The 14,471-nt window shown below is 39.8% G+C and overlaps 1 protein-coding gene across 2 annotated transcripts in view; it reads right to left on the bottom strand.

The window, feature by feature from the left end:
• UGGT2 (UDP-glucose glycoprotein glucosyltransferase 2) overlaps window positions 1–14,471 on the bottom strand; it is a 189,188-nt gene that overhangs the window by 95,218 nt on the left and 79,499 nt on the right. For both annotated transcript variants that reach the window (XM_078432418.2, XM_078432421.2), the window contains exons 12-15: window positions 12,053–12,203; window positions 1,748–1,867; window positions 832–917; window positions 141–276 (exon numbers count right to left, since the gene is read on the bottom strand). In XM_078432418.2, coding sequence (XP_078288544.2) covers window positions 141–276; window positions 832–917; window positions 1,748–1,867; window positions 12,053–12,203 — 493 coding nt within the window. The remainder of the gene's footprint in view (window positions 1–140; window positions 277–831; window positions 918–1,747; window positions 1,868–12,052; window positions 12,204–14,471) is intronic.

Raw genomic sequence — 14,471 nt, 5'->3', positions numbered from 1 at the left:
TTCATCATCTGTATTAATCCTCACAATCATTTTTTTATAAACTTTGAAAGATAAAAATAATAAATGATAATAATTACAGGAATAGTGCAGGAAAACCCACTATACTTTCTAAAGAAATTATACCTCATGCACACACTCACATGTACTACAGAAATAAACGCTTGTGACACATCCTGTTCTTCTGCAATATAGTTGAAAGCTCGCCAAAGAGCGACACCGACATCGTCTGCTCCATCAACTTCATCATCCGTGTTAACAACGAACACAAAACCAATTCTGGGAAAAGAAGGTGAAGAAGGAATGTCACAACTACCCCTTGAGTCACAACCAACCACCATTTTTAAACATTACTAGACTATAACATCTAGATGGACGGAATGTGTTAATAGAGGGGTAGGGGAAGTACTTAATTTGAAAAGGTTTGATTTGTAATGTCTATTCACCAACATCCGCCTACTATTGGATTTCTCCAAACTGTCAAACTCTCTCTGGTGGCGATATTATTAAATAATTGTGTTTTTCCAAGAAAAAAAAAGGGAAAGTGTATTCTTAACCCAATCCCAGGGAAATGGATCCATCTATAAGCACCCAAAGTAATCAGATCACTCTCTCAGGAAATAACGGGATAAATGAGATTACCAAGCAGCTTTGATTAACATAGTCGATCATAAAGGTAAATGATACTTCACAACAGAGCTGTGTTGTGTTGGGCATTAGAGACCACCATTGCTTTGAATCCCACATTAACACTCGATGCAATACTCCTTAATACAACATGAATTTCACAGATTTCCTTCAGTTGATAGTTTAATGTTATAAACTGACAATTACCTAAGAGGAATTTTGTGATAATAGAGAAGTTCAGCAAGTTTTATAAAGTCCAAGGTATATTCTTGGGCAGGATCAATAAACAGAACCTAAAAGAAAGTAGATAGTTTATAATCACTATTTTGTTTTAACATTTTGGAATTTTCATGAAATTCAAGTTTAGTCTGATTCCTGTAGCTAAAAGTATGAAATTCAAGGTACAATCTTTTTTTAAAGAAATTTCTAGCAATACTAAAGAATTTTATATAAGAATTTCACAGATAATGAAGGATTTCTAAAGGCTGCACATCTGAATAAGACATGGAATTTAATTACCAGATTATTCATCCTCTTTCTGAACCATAGCACAAAGAAAAATTTTTTATGTGAAGTGAAATATAGTATTCTAAATGTGCACTGGATTTTAATATTTTTAAAAGATAGTAATTGAATTTTGAAAAAAAATAGCATTAACATAACTGCTCTCTCTACATTGCTGTAGGAAATTTGTCTTTGTGGGGAAAAAAGTATTTTCTACATATTTCAAAGTTCTATAAGGTTATTTAATATTGTAATAGTGAACTCAGACATGGATGGTAAAGTGATATTTATGTGTTTTTCCCTGAAATGTATTAAACTTTAATCATTAGTTCTTTATTATACAGAAGGAAAAAGTTCAACCAAATTCCTTTCAGAAAATGTAAAAGTAACTCACCACCAATATCATATTGGTATTATAAAAGCACATGTAAACAAGAAGAGGCAGATTATGTGACACTGCTGGCTTTGGACAGTCAGTCATGCCACCTTAAGCTTGTTGCATCAGGTAAGTATTTCCCTTCTTATTACACAGATGCCTATTTACCAAGAACAAGGTAATCCAAAAAGAATGCTGACATCTCTATAAAAGATGTATATAAAATGTCAAAATAAAACTCACCAAATTATGAAAATTACGCCTTATGGAAGGTACAGTTCCAGGGAACACTGGCTTTAGAAGCTCCTGGCAACTTGTAGGCCATGTAACGTATAGATCATCATTTTCTAGGTCATTGATCCACTAGAAAAGAATCCAGAAATCTTTAAGTATATTAACACTTAAATCATTTTCAAAGCCAATTTTTATTCTATCAAACAAGTAAAATCATACACAGAAATTTATATATTTCTGATTAAATGGAAGAAGCCAGTTGAATATTCTTTACATTAAGGAATACATCATGTACAACAATTTTTATTACCATGGCCTTTAAGAGTAAGCCTTCCCCCGCCAGAACTGACTTCTATTGAGGTTTGTTTTTCATATTAAAAAATAAAATTGGGGGTGCCTGGGTGGTTCTGTCAGTTGAGGGCCTGCCTCTTGATTTCAGCTCAAGTCGTGGTCTCATGGTTATGGGATCAAGCCCCTCATCAGACTCTACGCTGGGTGTGGATCCTGCTTAAGATTCTCTCTCTCCCTCTCCCAGTAGCCTCCCCCAACCCTCGCACGTGTTCTCTCTCAATAAAAATGAATAGGTAAGATTGCATAGAAATTACTCTCCATAAACTATTTGAGAGAGATAAGTGTTTATCTTAATTATCAGCAGTAGAGGAGGCAATGAGGTCCTCCACCTCCCTTCTCAAATTTAAACCCTCAGACATAAGGAAAATAAAACATGATACCTTGGAAAGCCAATTAGAATCAAGAGGTAACTACTTACACTAGACTAAGCCGCCTGCCTGAAACATGCTAAAAGCGGGCGGAAAACATATAAACCGTTGTTTACATGGAGGTAAGGTCAACCAACAATCAAGAGTCAAGGAGTTACAATCCTTGAAAACAGGAGGCATTAAGGGGAAAACTCCATGTTCACCTCAATTCTATCCCTAGGGGCATTTTCAAAATTGCAGCCTGGAAGAACTAATTTAAACAGAAAGTGACAGCCATATTGTGCTGGAAAGACAGAAGTTAAAATTAGGGTTTCCTAAATGGTAGGAACTGAGCCAGGGTGGGGGTGGGGAGAATCCAGGAGAGGAGGAAACTGCAGGGAAGAAAACAAACCGTCTTTATACAGATTCCTCTCATTTGCTGACTACTAACCTGCACACGTGAGCATACACACACATACCCGCCTCAACACTGCCAAAGGAAAAAAAAAAAAAAAAAAAAAGAAGCTAGGGGGAATTGACACTGGGAAGTTGAAACTGCAGCCAGGGCATGGTAATAAGGAGACAGAAGTTGAAGTTCAAAGTGTTAAGACTTTGGTAAACACTGTGCTTTGAGAAAGGGAGAGGGAGGGCTAGCCCCTAGAAGTGAGACACACAGCAGAAGAGCTCTCACAAAGCCCAGAAACCTGCCTCAACAGAGCCGGGGGAGGCCTGCTGCCTGGACTGCTGGGCAAACCTTACAAGCCTTTGCTTCTGTGACTTTACATCGGCAATTTGGGGCTCCTCTCCAAAACTGCCATGTAAATAAAAGACCAAATATTACAACGTAAGAGAAAAACCAGAGAAAAACCAGATAACATAGGACTTACACAAGGACTTTAATGATTTACATATTAAAAAAATAACAAAAATAGGGCCACCTGAGTGGCACAGTCGGTTAAGCATCTGACTTCGGCGCAAGTCATGACCTCATGGTTTGTGAGTTTGAGCCCCGCATCGGGCTTGCTGCTATCGGCATTAAACTCGCTTCAGATCCTCTGTCTCCCTCGCTCTCTGCCCCTCTCCTGCTCATTCTCTCTCCCTCTCCCTCAAAATAAATAACTTTAAAAAAATAAAAAGAAAATGGATGGAAGGATGGAAAATGTTAAGAGAAAAACCTATTTTTTAAAAAAAGAGCCAGCAGGATATTCTAGATTTTACTTAGTTTTTTAAAAAAAATTTTAAAAATGTTTATTTTTGAAAGAGAGAGACAGAGCACAAGCAGGTGAAGGACAGAGAGAGAGGGAGACACAGAATCCGAAGCAGGGTCCAGGTTCTGAGCTGTCAGCACAGAGTCCAACATGGGGCTCAAACCCACAAACTGTGAAATCATGACCTGAGCCAAAGTCAGTTGCTTAACTGACTAAGCCACTCAGGCGCCCTGGGATATTCTAGATTCTAAAACTCTATACTTAAATCCTCCTAATTAGTTCTTACAGTTCTTAACTGTAGACTGGCCACGGAGGAAGACAGTGATAAGTCAGCTGGAGACAGGTCAATCAAGTGTATATTAACTAAAGTACACAGAGAAAAAAACAGTGCAAAAATTCAAACAAAGGGTAAGAGAGATGAACGACACAGGCAAACGGTCTATCACATGCCCCTGAAAGTCCCAGAAGAAAGGAGGGAGGAGACCATTGGGACTGAAGAAATTAGGCAGCTTCTGCAGGGTTCTAGAGGTTTTGGAGAGCTGAACCAAGTCAGAGGCAGTGGTTTCAGAGAGAAGACTAAATTCAGAGACACACACACAGAGGGACAAGTAAGAGGGAAAATCTAGGGTAATTCATGGCTTTCAGAAAGGAGCAGCATACCAACACTGAGACAGCAGCTGTAACAGAAGCAGGCTGTTGAGGGGAGAGGACAGGAAAGGGAGATGGTTCAGTCCGGGACGTACTGAAGAAGTCCATAAAGACACGCAGGCAGGGGTAACTGGGTCAGCTGCAACAATTTCCATTTTGTGGTTAACAAGTATGATGGGGACCTGTGATTAGCTTACTTCTGCTACCATCTGTCCTGGTAATACTGAGGGGAGGGAGAAGGGAGAACTTCAGTCTCCCTGGAAAAGTAGGTAGTGATATATCTTGTTTATGTTTCTGAGATAACTCCTGCCAAGATGTGAAGGTAATGGGAACAGTTCTAAAGATCCTGGCAATATGCTAGGAATCCCCTATGAACTGGAAATCTTGGTAGACTCTAGCAGTGTCTAGATCAGTTCATTGTTCTCTGGGAATCTGAGGCCAGTGGAGGAAAAGGCACCAGAGTAGAGGATGTGAATATCTGATCCCCCTGATCACTTAATATTGGTTTTATGTGAAAAACTGGCCTTATAATGCTTTATGTACCTGTCCCACTGAACCTGATTAATGATTGGAAGCAGAGTCACTTTTAATATGATCAAACTAGCTGGAGGTGTTTACCGAAAATGCAGATTCCTTGGCCGACCTTCAGACCTACCAAATAGCAAGAATCTCAGAACAGGGCCTAGGAATCTCCATGTAGAACAAGTGCCCTTGGTGATTCTTACCACAAATACTGCAGTTAGAACGAACACTACAGCAATGGCCCAATTTATAGCATGGGTGCTGGGTAAACTCACCTACGTGATACCCTGATCCACTTTGGAGAACTACAGAGACAATGGAAATTGGGTGCAGAGGCCCAGAGACTGAACTGCCCATTTCTCACTTCAAGTAAATTTACAGAAGCAGCAGCAATGAGCTTTGTGAGCTTTGTGAGCGTGACCTCACAAAGCTGCATCGAGAGCTGGCATTGAAATTCCAATGAACTACCTCTATTAGTTTTGTTGATCGGAACTCTGGCCTTTGTATCTACTGGGTTGCCAAGATACTGAATAAAAGACATTGTTATTAACAGAGTAGAACCTACCAGACAACCTCCTCAGTGTCCTAGGAGCTACACAGGTCAGCAAAAGGACACAAGGCTGGTCATGGTGTTACACGATGACTCTCTTTCTGAGAGAAGCAAAACACTTAACAGATTTATAATTTATACCTTTGGGTTTTCTTGAGGGAGTGGCATCAGCAAAATGGCTAAGGAATTCCAAAACTCCACCCTTACATAAAAGCAACAAAAAACTAGAAAATCGGGGGGGGGGGGGGAAGTCAACATCATAAGAACTATGAAAACTAACCAAAAGCTTGCAGCAACCTTGAGAATATTTATTGAAGAAAAATGGCTGAGTCTCAGTAAGAGCAGTGAGATTTGTGGTGTGGTAAGGTATCCCAGCTCTATCTTCTGCTACCAAGCTTATCAGTAGCCTTGACAACAACAGCCTGAATTCCAGTACCAATACTGGAGAAAGTACAATGGACCTCATTCTGAAAGAATTCTAGTTTTTGTTTGAACGGTCTGGTGACTTCCTAGAAAACCCACTGAAAACCAGGGCTTTATCTGACTGAGTCATAACAGTGTTAGAGCTGCAAACCCAATTTGAGGAAAACATTTATGGGCAAATGTTTTAGTTACTCCTCCCTGAGGCAACAGAAAACGGTTGGGATGAAAGCAGAGTAGTCAAAATCCAGTGACGAAAGGTTGGGGAATGAGACGTTTTGGGAAATAGGGTTTTAAGACATTCTGGCATATTCCTGGGATTTTCTAAACGGCCCTGCACATGCCCAGGGAAGACTGAGAAGGCCCCGAATTCTCTTCTCAGGTTGACTCTGAAGTTCCGTGCAAGCAGGGAGTGAAGGCTGAGGCACATGCACACCGCTTGGCTGAGGGTCTGACCCAGGCTGCCCCCTCCTCCCTCAGCCACACACATAGAGCCCCTATTCAACACTGGGAGGTTTTCTGGGTCCGGGGATTTAAGTAAATCTCTGTCCAAAATTGAGTAGATGACTAGGCTAGAATAACAGAGATTTCCATGGCCACACACAAAAAAGAATATAGACTTTACAAAGTTAGTTCAGAGAAGACACTAAACAAATGATAAAAACAACAGCAAACAGGAACAACAAACCCAGGGAAGGTGAGAATCTGACTTCTAGTTCAAAATGTCCCATGCTCAACAAAAAATTAAGAGGCATTGAAAAATCCTAAAATATACATAAGAAAACAATTCCATTTACAATAGCATCAGGAAGGATAACATACTTAGAAATAAGTTTAACAAGTAGTAGGCTTGTACACTGAAAGCTACAAAAGATCACTGAAAGAAAATAAAGACCAAATGGAAAGGCATCCCATATTCATGGATCAGAAGACTTAATGTATTAAAATAGCAATACCTTCTAAATTATCTATAGGTTCAATGAAATTTCAATAAAAATGCCAACTGTCCTTTTTCCAGAAATGGACAAAATGATTCTATAATTCATAATGAAGGGCAAGGGTCCTAGGAGTGCCAAGATAATCTTAAAATAAAATAAAACAAAACAAATTTGGAGGACTCACAATTCCAATTTCAAAACTTACAAAAACTACAGTAATCAAACAGTGTGGTGTCTGCATAAGGGTAAGATATAGATCAATGGAACTAAGAGTCCAGAGTAAACCCATGTATCTACGGTAAGCTGATTTACAACATTATGGGGCTTGGATGGGAAATTTGCTGTCATAGACTGTGGGGCCCACTGTGGGTAGCAAGTTACATTCTTAATCTGGATAAAGAATTCATTTCCTCTGCCTGTGCTGACTAGTGTTTGTTTTTAATCTTATCACTGTCATTTTGTGACAAAAACAAAGAATTAGAGCTGTTTTGATAGGATGACAAATGGCTAGGGTGACTTGGGAACTTTAAAGAAAAGGAAATTGAAGAAAATGATCATAAGCAACTCAGGAATATGGCTACATCACGGATATCCCAGAATAGAAGACAGAAAATTGCAGCTACGGGCAGGGGTAGTTTTGGTGGAATATGACCCAGCCCCCTTCATGATGGGGGGTCTGGCACATTAGACTGAAAAGGAATTACAAAAGGAGCCAAGCATACAATTGTATGGTCATTTTTACAGAATTTAACAAAATACTAGTGAAACCTGATGTACTGTGGCAAGACAAGAAACAGGGAACTAAACTATATAAAATTTAAGTTGTGTCTCCTGACGTCTGGTGAGAGAAACCTAAAATGGTTAACCAAGGATGGGAGAATATTCAATGACCCTCTTGAGTTTTTACTCAACTTTTAAGCAAGCAGATTTTAAGAAATAAACTGCCAGGGTTTGTTTTGGGGAGGGTATAAATACAGAGGTCGAAGTAATCTAACTCAGTGACTCAGCTTTTTCTGTAAAGACAAAAAGTACAGAAACAGATCCAGGGGGAGAAAAGGAATTAAACGCAAAGTATTGCTTTTGTTCATGAATAACTGTTTTGACATTAAGGCATCCAACAGATTTTCTGAGTGCTTCCTATGTGATAGGGCCTGATGGATACTGAGGATATTTAACAAAGTCCTGGTTTTCATAGAGCTTACATGCCACTGCAAGAAGACTATATGTAAACAAATAAATACATATCATATTGGGAGGTAGGCAAATGCTACTAAGCAAAAATCAAGCTTATGCATGAGTTAATTTTGCTTTCACAGACCAAGGTGAAGAGTACTCAAACCCAGAGCTCTGCGTTTCTTGCCAGTTTTTTTTAAAGGAATCCAGAGAATGAACTCTCAACAAATAATTATCTACTGAAAGCAGGCACTTTCCAAGTGGAAAAATAAAAGCATTTGAGACACAAAATTTCCCTTAATAATATGCAAGAAAGGGTATTTAAAAAATTAAGCTATCATTTAGCCTTTAAAAAGAATAAAATTCTGCCACATGCTACAACATGGATGAACCTTGAAAGCAGTATGCCTAGTGAAATACAGACAGAAATGGACAAACACTATATAATCTCACCTTTATGAAGCACTTAGAAAAGGCAAATTCATAGGGACAGAAAGTAGAACAGAGGTTACCAGGGAGTTTGGGGAGAAGGGGAGAAGGAGCTATTGCTGAATGGCTACAGAGTTTCCGTTTGGAACGAAGAAGTTCTGGAAATGGATCTTGGTGATGACTTGACAACATTGTGAATGTACTTAATACCACCAAATCACACACTTATAAAGGTTAAAGGAGCATATCTTATACACATTTTACCTCAATAAAAAATTACTTTGATACTCTTAGAATGGAAAAGAACGTCTCCTAAGGTGTCCAAGAGCTGGATCAAGAGAGCTGTCACAGCAGTGCAGTGGGGAAATGGCACTGGGGGGACAAGGGGCAATGGGAACAGCATCAGGCTGCCCCTCTCCAGTGGTGACTGGCCTTCGTGGCCAACCCGGGAGGACCAGGATGTTATTTTATAAATGGAGCTGCAAGGTTTCCTTATAGATTTATTTCTTTTTAAGAGTAGTCTTGAAGACTACTTTCCTTTTCTTATTGTAGCCCACACTCCCAGTGTCTTCTACAAATGCACGAATGCTTGAAAGTCACAAAGTATTAGGATTACTAACATGGTCATTCCTTTTTCTGATGAAACATTTTTAGAGAAGACATCTGTTAATGGAGCTTAGAGATTTCCAAGTCAAAGTAAAATCTAGCCAATGAGACAATATGGTCTAAAGAGCAGTAAAACACAGTAGCAATAAACATTTATAACAAGGCACTTAGTGTTCTAGAGAATACACTAATAATACACTAGAGAATAAACTAATTAATAACTTAGGGAATATGGCATTTCGTTGTTGCTGTTGTCTTTCCATGATTCCTGGATGGTAGACTAAATTTGTAAGTGAGAAGGCTTTTCAGGTAGGACAGAACTATAAAAACTGAGATACTTCCAAGAAAATCCCTTAAATTTTTACATGAGACAGTTAGCAAGATGTTCAGAGAGGTTATGCCTCTTTACATTAAAAAAAATTTTTTTTTTTCTGGGGTGCCTGGCTGGCTCAGTCAGTGGAGCATGTGACTCTTTCTCTTGAGGTTGTGAGTTTGAGCCCCACGTTGGGTCTAGAGATTACTTACAAATAAAATCTCTAAAAAAATTTTTTTCCCCGATCATAGAAAGTAAAATATACCTGCTAAAAATTTGGCCTTTACAGAAAGCATGAAGAAAAAGACCCAACTACCCCTTAAACCACATCACCCATTAATAAGAACATCTTGATACATTTCCTTCTGATCCTCTATCTTATCATGTAAGATAATCTTTTTTTACTTAACATGTAAAACATTTTTTTAATTTAAATTTTTTTAAAATTTAAATTAAAAAAATATTTTTTACTTAACATGAGAGCACAGTCATTGTTCCTGACACATCCTTATACACACAATCCTTATAAACATAATTTTGGTGTCTGAATAATACCTGAGCACATGGATATAAAATTTACAACATTTCTCTATTACATACTTAACTCATTTCTATTTTGCTTTAAAAACATGCAGTGGTGATCATATCTTTGGGTATAAACACTTTTCTCCATTTCCCACTATTTCCTTATGTGAGTTTCCAGTGAAATTACTTGATCAAAGTCTGTAAATGCTGTAAAGGCACCACAGCCACAACTGCTTCAAAGTCTTTGCCAATTAATGCTCTTTCCGTTTGTCTTTATATCTGTCTCTATTTCCTCAATTAAGTTGCAGTTTGTATTATTCATTATTAAGATTATTACATAGTAAAGATATTATCCAGGTACTTGCATTTTTATATTATGAATAAATCATTGTATCTTCCAAGTGGCTTTTGGAAATAAAGCTTTTGATCTGCTGTCACTTCAAACCCATTTTACTAAAGTCTTATTAATTGTAACAGCTGTCTTGGAGGAGTTTTAGTTATATAATCTGCCACATGATACTTTTATTTTCTCCTTTCTAACTGCCAAACTTTTTTATACTAATGTTAAATCATAATGGTGATATTATGTTGTAATTAGAATGTTCCTAGTTTCACAGCTAAAAATTATGTTTTATGTTGGTTTGAGATAAATATTTACTTATTCATTCAAAGAATATTTATATTTATTGAGTACCTACTAAAACCAGGGGTATAATGGTGAGAGGAAAAAAATGGATAAAAATTCCTACTTTCAAGTTTATATGGTCTAGTAAGAAACAAAGTCCTCAAAGAATCACAGGACAAAATTGCAAAATTATAAAAACTAACTGCCCAAAGTATAAGGAAGGATTGGTAATCGTGTAACAATAAATACGTATACAGACACACACGTGTGTGTACGTGGCGGGGTAGAAGGGGTTAACTCAGTGGGCCGCGCTGCTCACACTTTGCACGTTCTGTACAAGGGCTTGTTTCCGTGACAAAGGTCTTGGCTTCCGGTAACTGAGCCCTTAAGAGGTTCCGACTGCGGCCTCTCTCCCGCGCGGAGGACCTCGCTGCAGGCTCCGGCAGTCTGTACAGAGCGAACGTGAACATGACAGGATGAACACCTGCCTTCCGTCTAAGGGCCGGGAGCTTGAGTGGCTGACCTCAGTCACCCAGCCACCGTATGCCTACACGACACACCGGCTCGACCGAGCCTGGCGTGCATGGTCACGCGGGAAGTGAAGCACGTGGGAGCTTGCGCTCGGTCTCCCCTGGACTTCACCTCGTGCTTTCTCCCTCTGCGGACGCCACTCTGTGTTCTGCTCACAACAGCCTGTAACCTCGAGTATGACAACTTCGAGGCTCCGTGAGTCCTTCTGGCAAATCGCCGAACGTAAGGGGATGCTGGGACTCCTCTGCACAGGGCACACAGGAACACATCCTCCAAAGCTGCTCTTGGTCCCAGCTGTTGGGAGCTGCAGCCGGAAGAGCGAGCAGGAGCCGCCCGGCTGGAGGGAGCACGACGAAGGGAAAGTGGGGGGAAGAGTATTTCACAGCCTAGAAACAAAAGGAGGGAGAAGGCCACCGACAGCCTCACGGGCCTCACTTGGGAGGGCATCGGAGCTGCGAGCAGGCGGGGACGTGAGCAGACGCCCAATCCCGCAGGTGCAGCACCGACCGGAAGGCTTGCGGCCACTGTGAACCGGCCAGACGAGCTTGTCGTGATGGTAGGTGGCATCCTTACATTCCACTGATTTTAATAGTGGATGTTCAATTCTTGCTGTCGTTCATGGGGTTATTTGTGTTTATTATTTTTTTTTAAAGCTGGGACGGATCCTGAACGAGTGAGTTCTTGCGAGGAAACGCAGAGAACAGGACGGACAGGAAAGCTAATACAAGAAATCAGAGGGGAGGAGTCTATATTTTCACTTTCTTCGGAGTTCTCCTGCAACCTTCTCCAAAATGCTTACATTTATTTGAAGGCCTGCCAACAATGGGTTTTACGTTCAGTCTTAAAGCTACTAAAGGTTTTTAAACTACATGAGGGCCGCCTGGGTGGCTCAGTACGTTAAGCGTGTCGGACTTCCGCTCAGGTCACGATCTCCTGGTTAGTAGGTTTGAGCCCCGCATCAGGCTTTTTACTGACAGCTCGGAGCCTGGAGCCTGATTCAGACTCTGTGTTTCCCTATCTGTCTCTCTCTCTGCCCCTCCCCTGCTCGCACTCTGTCTCTGTCTCTCTCTCAAAAATAAACATTAAAAAAACCTTTTTTTTAAAAAGGAACTACACATAAGCACTTACCATTATAGAAGAATGCCTAATATCTAATGCATAGGTATGGTCCCAAACATGGGATTTTAATTTTAAAAATTTGCTCGTATCTTCTTTGCTGATCCCAAGATTGTGAAGGCCATTCATTATTTTTCCTTCTAGTTTCAGCATATCCAAAATTCTTTTAAAGAAAAGAAATGAGTTTTACTTTCATTTGCCACATTAAAAAAAACTTTAACGTTTATAAGTTTCTTAAAGCATTAGAAACAGATTCCACTGGTATTTTTATGAATATCAGGAAAAACATAAAACTTATTAACAAACAAGGAGTTCTAATTATCTAGGGTAAGCTCATGTTGACTTTTTGTGTACATTGACAAAATCTTTCTATTTAAAAGGCAAAGCAACCAGATATATTTATTACACTCTTTAGCAAAGAAGTGAAGATATGCTCATCCCTGAGCAAACCAAAAATGAAGGGAAAAATATACTAGGTCACCATTTTGGTAAATCAACTAATAAAACAAGGGGACCCATGATATAAAATTTTAGCACAGAAAAAGCCCCATTAAAACATGAAAGTTCACATCTGTTTAGAACACACACTAAAATTTCTCATCATATATGTAACACTTTGAGAGCTCTTAAACACGACAGGAAGATTACTGCTAAAAATAACAACATCAATATACAATCCCACTGGCAAAAAGTTTGGGCAATTTGATTCCTTACACTTCTACTGATCAAGCTCACACTGTGTTCCAGGTAAGTCTACGTCCTCCCCAAACAGAGCGCACCTCACAACCGCCTCAGGACGTCCTGGTGATGCAGGCGAGGCCCAGACAGGTGGTCTCCTGCCCAGGCCTCTCAGTGGGTGAGGACAGAGCTGGGGTATGAATGCTATAGGAAGGCAGTGCTTCCCTGTATCTGTAAAGGTAAGACTTTACGGGTAGTGGTAAAGTGTGTGTGTGTTTTTGCAAAGGTAAAGCTTTCCCAGGCAAGAAAGCACTTTATTGCTTTTTGAAACCAAGTGTTAAAATTCATATTTATAATAGTTAACCGAACTGCTTCATCACAAAATCCAACCATGGAAGAAGTCGCTTCGCTTTTCAGAAATGAACAGAATCAGAATAAAGCAATGTGTGGATTTCAGAACACCATGCTCAGGCAGGCCTGGAGAGATCTACATTTAGAAGGCTGAGATCTAATGTCCGAACTCTTACAAAAGCTGGTTTTTGTTAGTGTTTTCAGCTGGCCTGGATGACTTGCCTCTGAATGTCTGTACCCCAGGCACTCCTGACCACTGCTTTACAAAGCACCGTTTTTACCCACCCGCCTCCAATCTATGGGAAGATGACATGTATGCTCAAAAGAGCACTAGCTTAGATACCCCAAATCCCAATCTGATTATAAGATTTAGTCTGGGCTACCATGCTACTTCACGTGAGGCTTCTTGAAATTCTTAACCCCTTTGGTCTACATTCCCTTATTTTGTAAGATAAGAATTGTGGATTGCTTGCCAGTGCTCTCTCCGTTTTTAAAATTTTATGATGCGGGGCATCTGGGTGGCTCAGCTGGCTAAGCCTCCGACTTCAGTTCAGGTCATCGTCTTGTGGTTCGTAAATTCAAGCCCCGTGTCAGGTCCTGTGCTGACAGCTCGGAGTCTGGAGCCTGCTTCAGATTCTGTGTCTCCCTCTCTCTCTGCCCCTCTCTGGCTCATAGTCTTTCTCTCTCGAAAATAAATTAAAAAATGTAAAACAATGAACATTTCATGATGCTTACTGGTCACTCTTTTTGGACAACTTTAATCTCCACAGTTTTTGTATCTACCGTCTCTGTTATCCCAACCTAGTCTCCAAGGAAAACCATCGATGGAAAAACCTTATCGACTTACACGGCACACTGGAAAGAGCATGAGGTTTTGAATCCTGCTTTTTGCCAGCTGTATCCCTATCTTTGAGTGACATTAGTGTCATTTTCCCATCTAAAAGAGAGAATGGCGATAATCACTGTATAAGGTATTAAGATTAAATTAACTCACTACTGGGCATACAGCTGTCCTCTATAAGCATTATTTCTTCCTTGCTCTTTTCAAATCCTGAATTTTGGCTACCAATGGAAAAAAAAAAAGGTTCTTTAAATATGCTAGGTCTATTTATTAAGAAAATGCCTTATATCTATAGATTGTGAAACAAAGTAATTTCTCATGCTTCTCTTTGAAACAGGTACTATCTTTAGATTGGCTTAGAGCCCTTCACTGGCTTCTCCAGCCCTGAAGACAAAAGGCAAAAATCCGAAACTGGGTCGCGCAAGCTGACTCTTCTCACATGTGTAGCCTCAGCTTCTTCTGGCTTCTCACTCCACAGCCCGGCCAAAGGAGTCCACTGTCATTTTCTCCAAATACCCCATTGCTTGCAGAACCTCTACTGTCCACTTTGCCTGATTCGTC

This window comes from Panthera onca, chromosome A1 (assembly GCF_046562875.1).
Source record: "Panthera onca isolate mPanOnc1 chromosome A1, mPanOnc1 haplotype 2, whole genome shotgun sequence".
Lineage (NCBI taxonomy): Eukaryota > Metazoa > Chordata > Mammalia > Carnivora > Felidae > Panthera > Panthera onca.
This window is presented reverse-complemented; position numbering and strand designations above follow the sequence as displayed.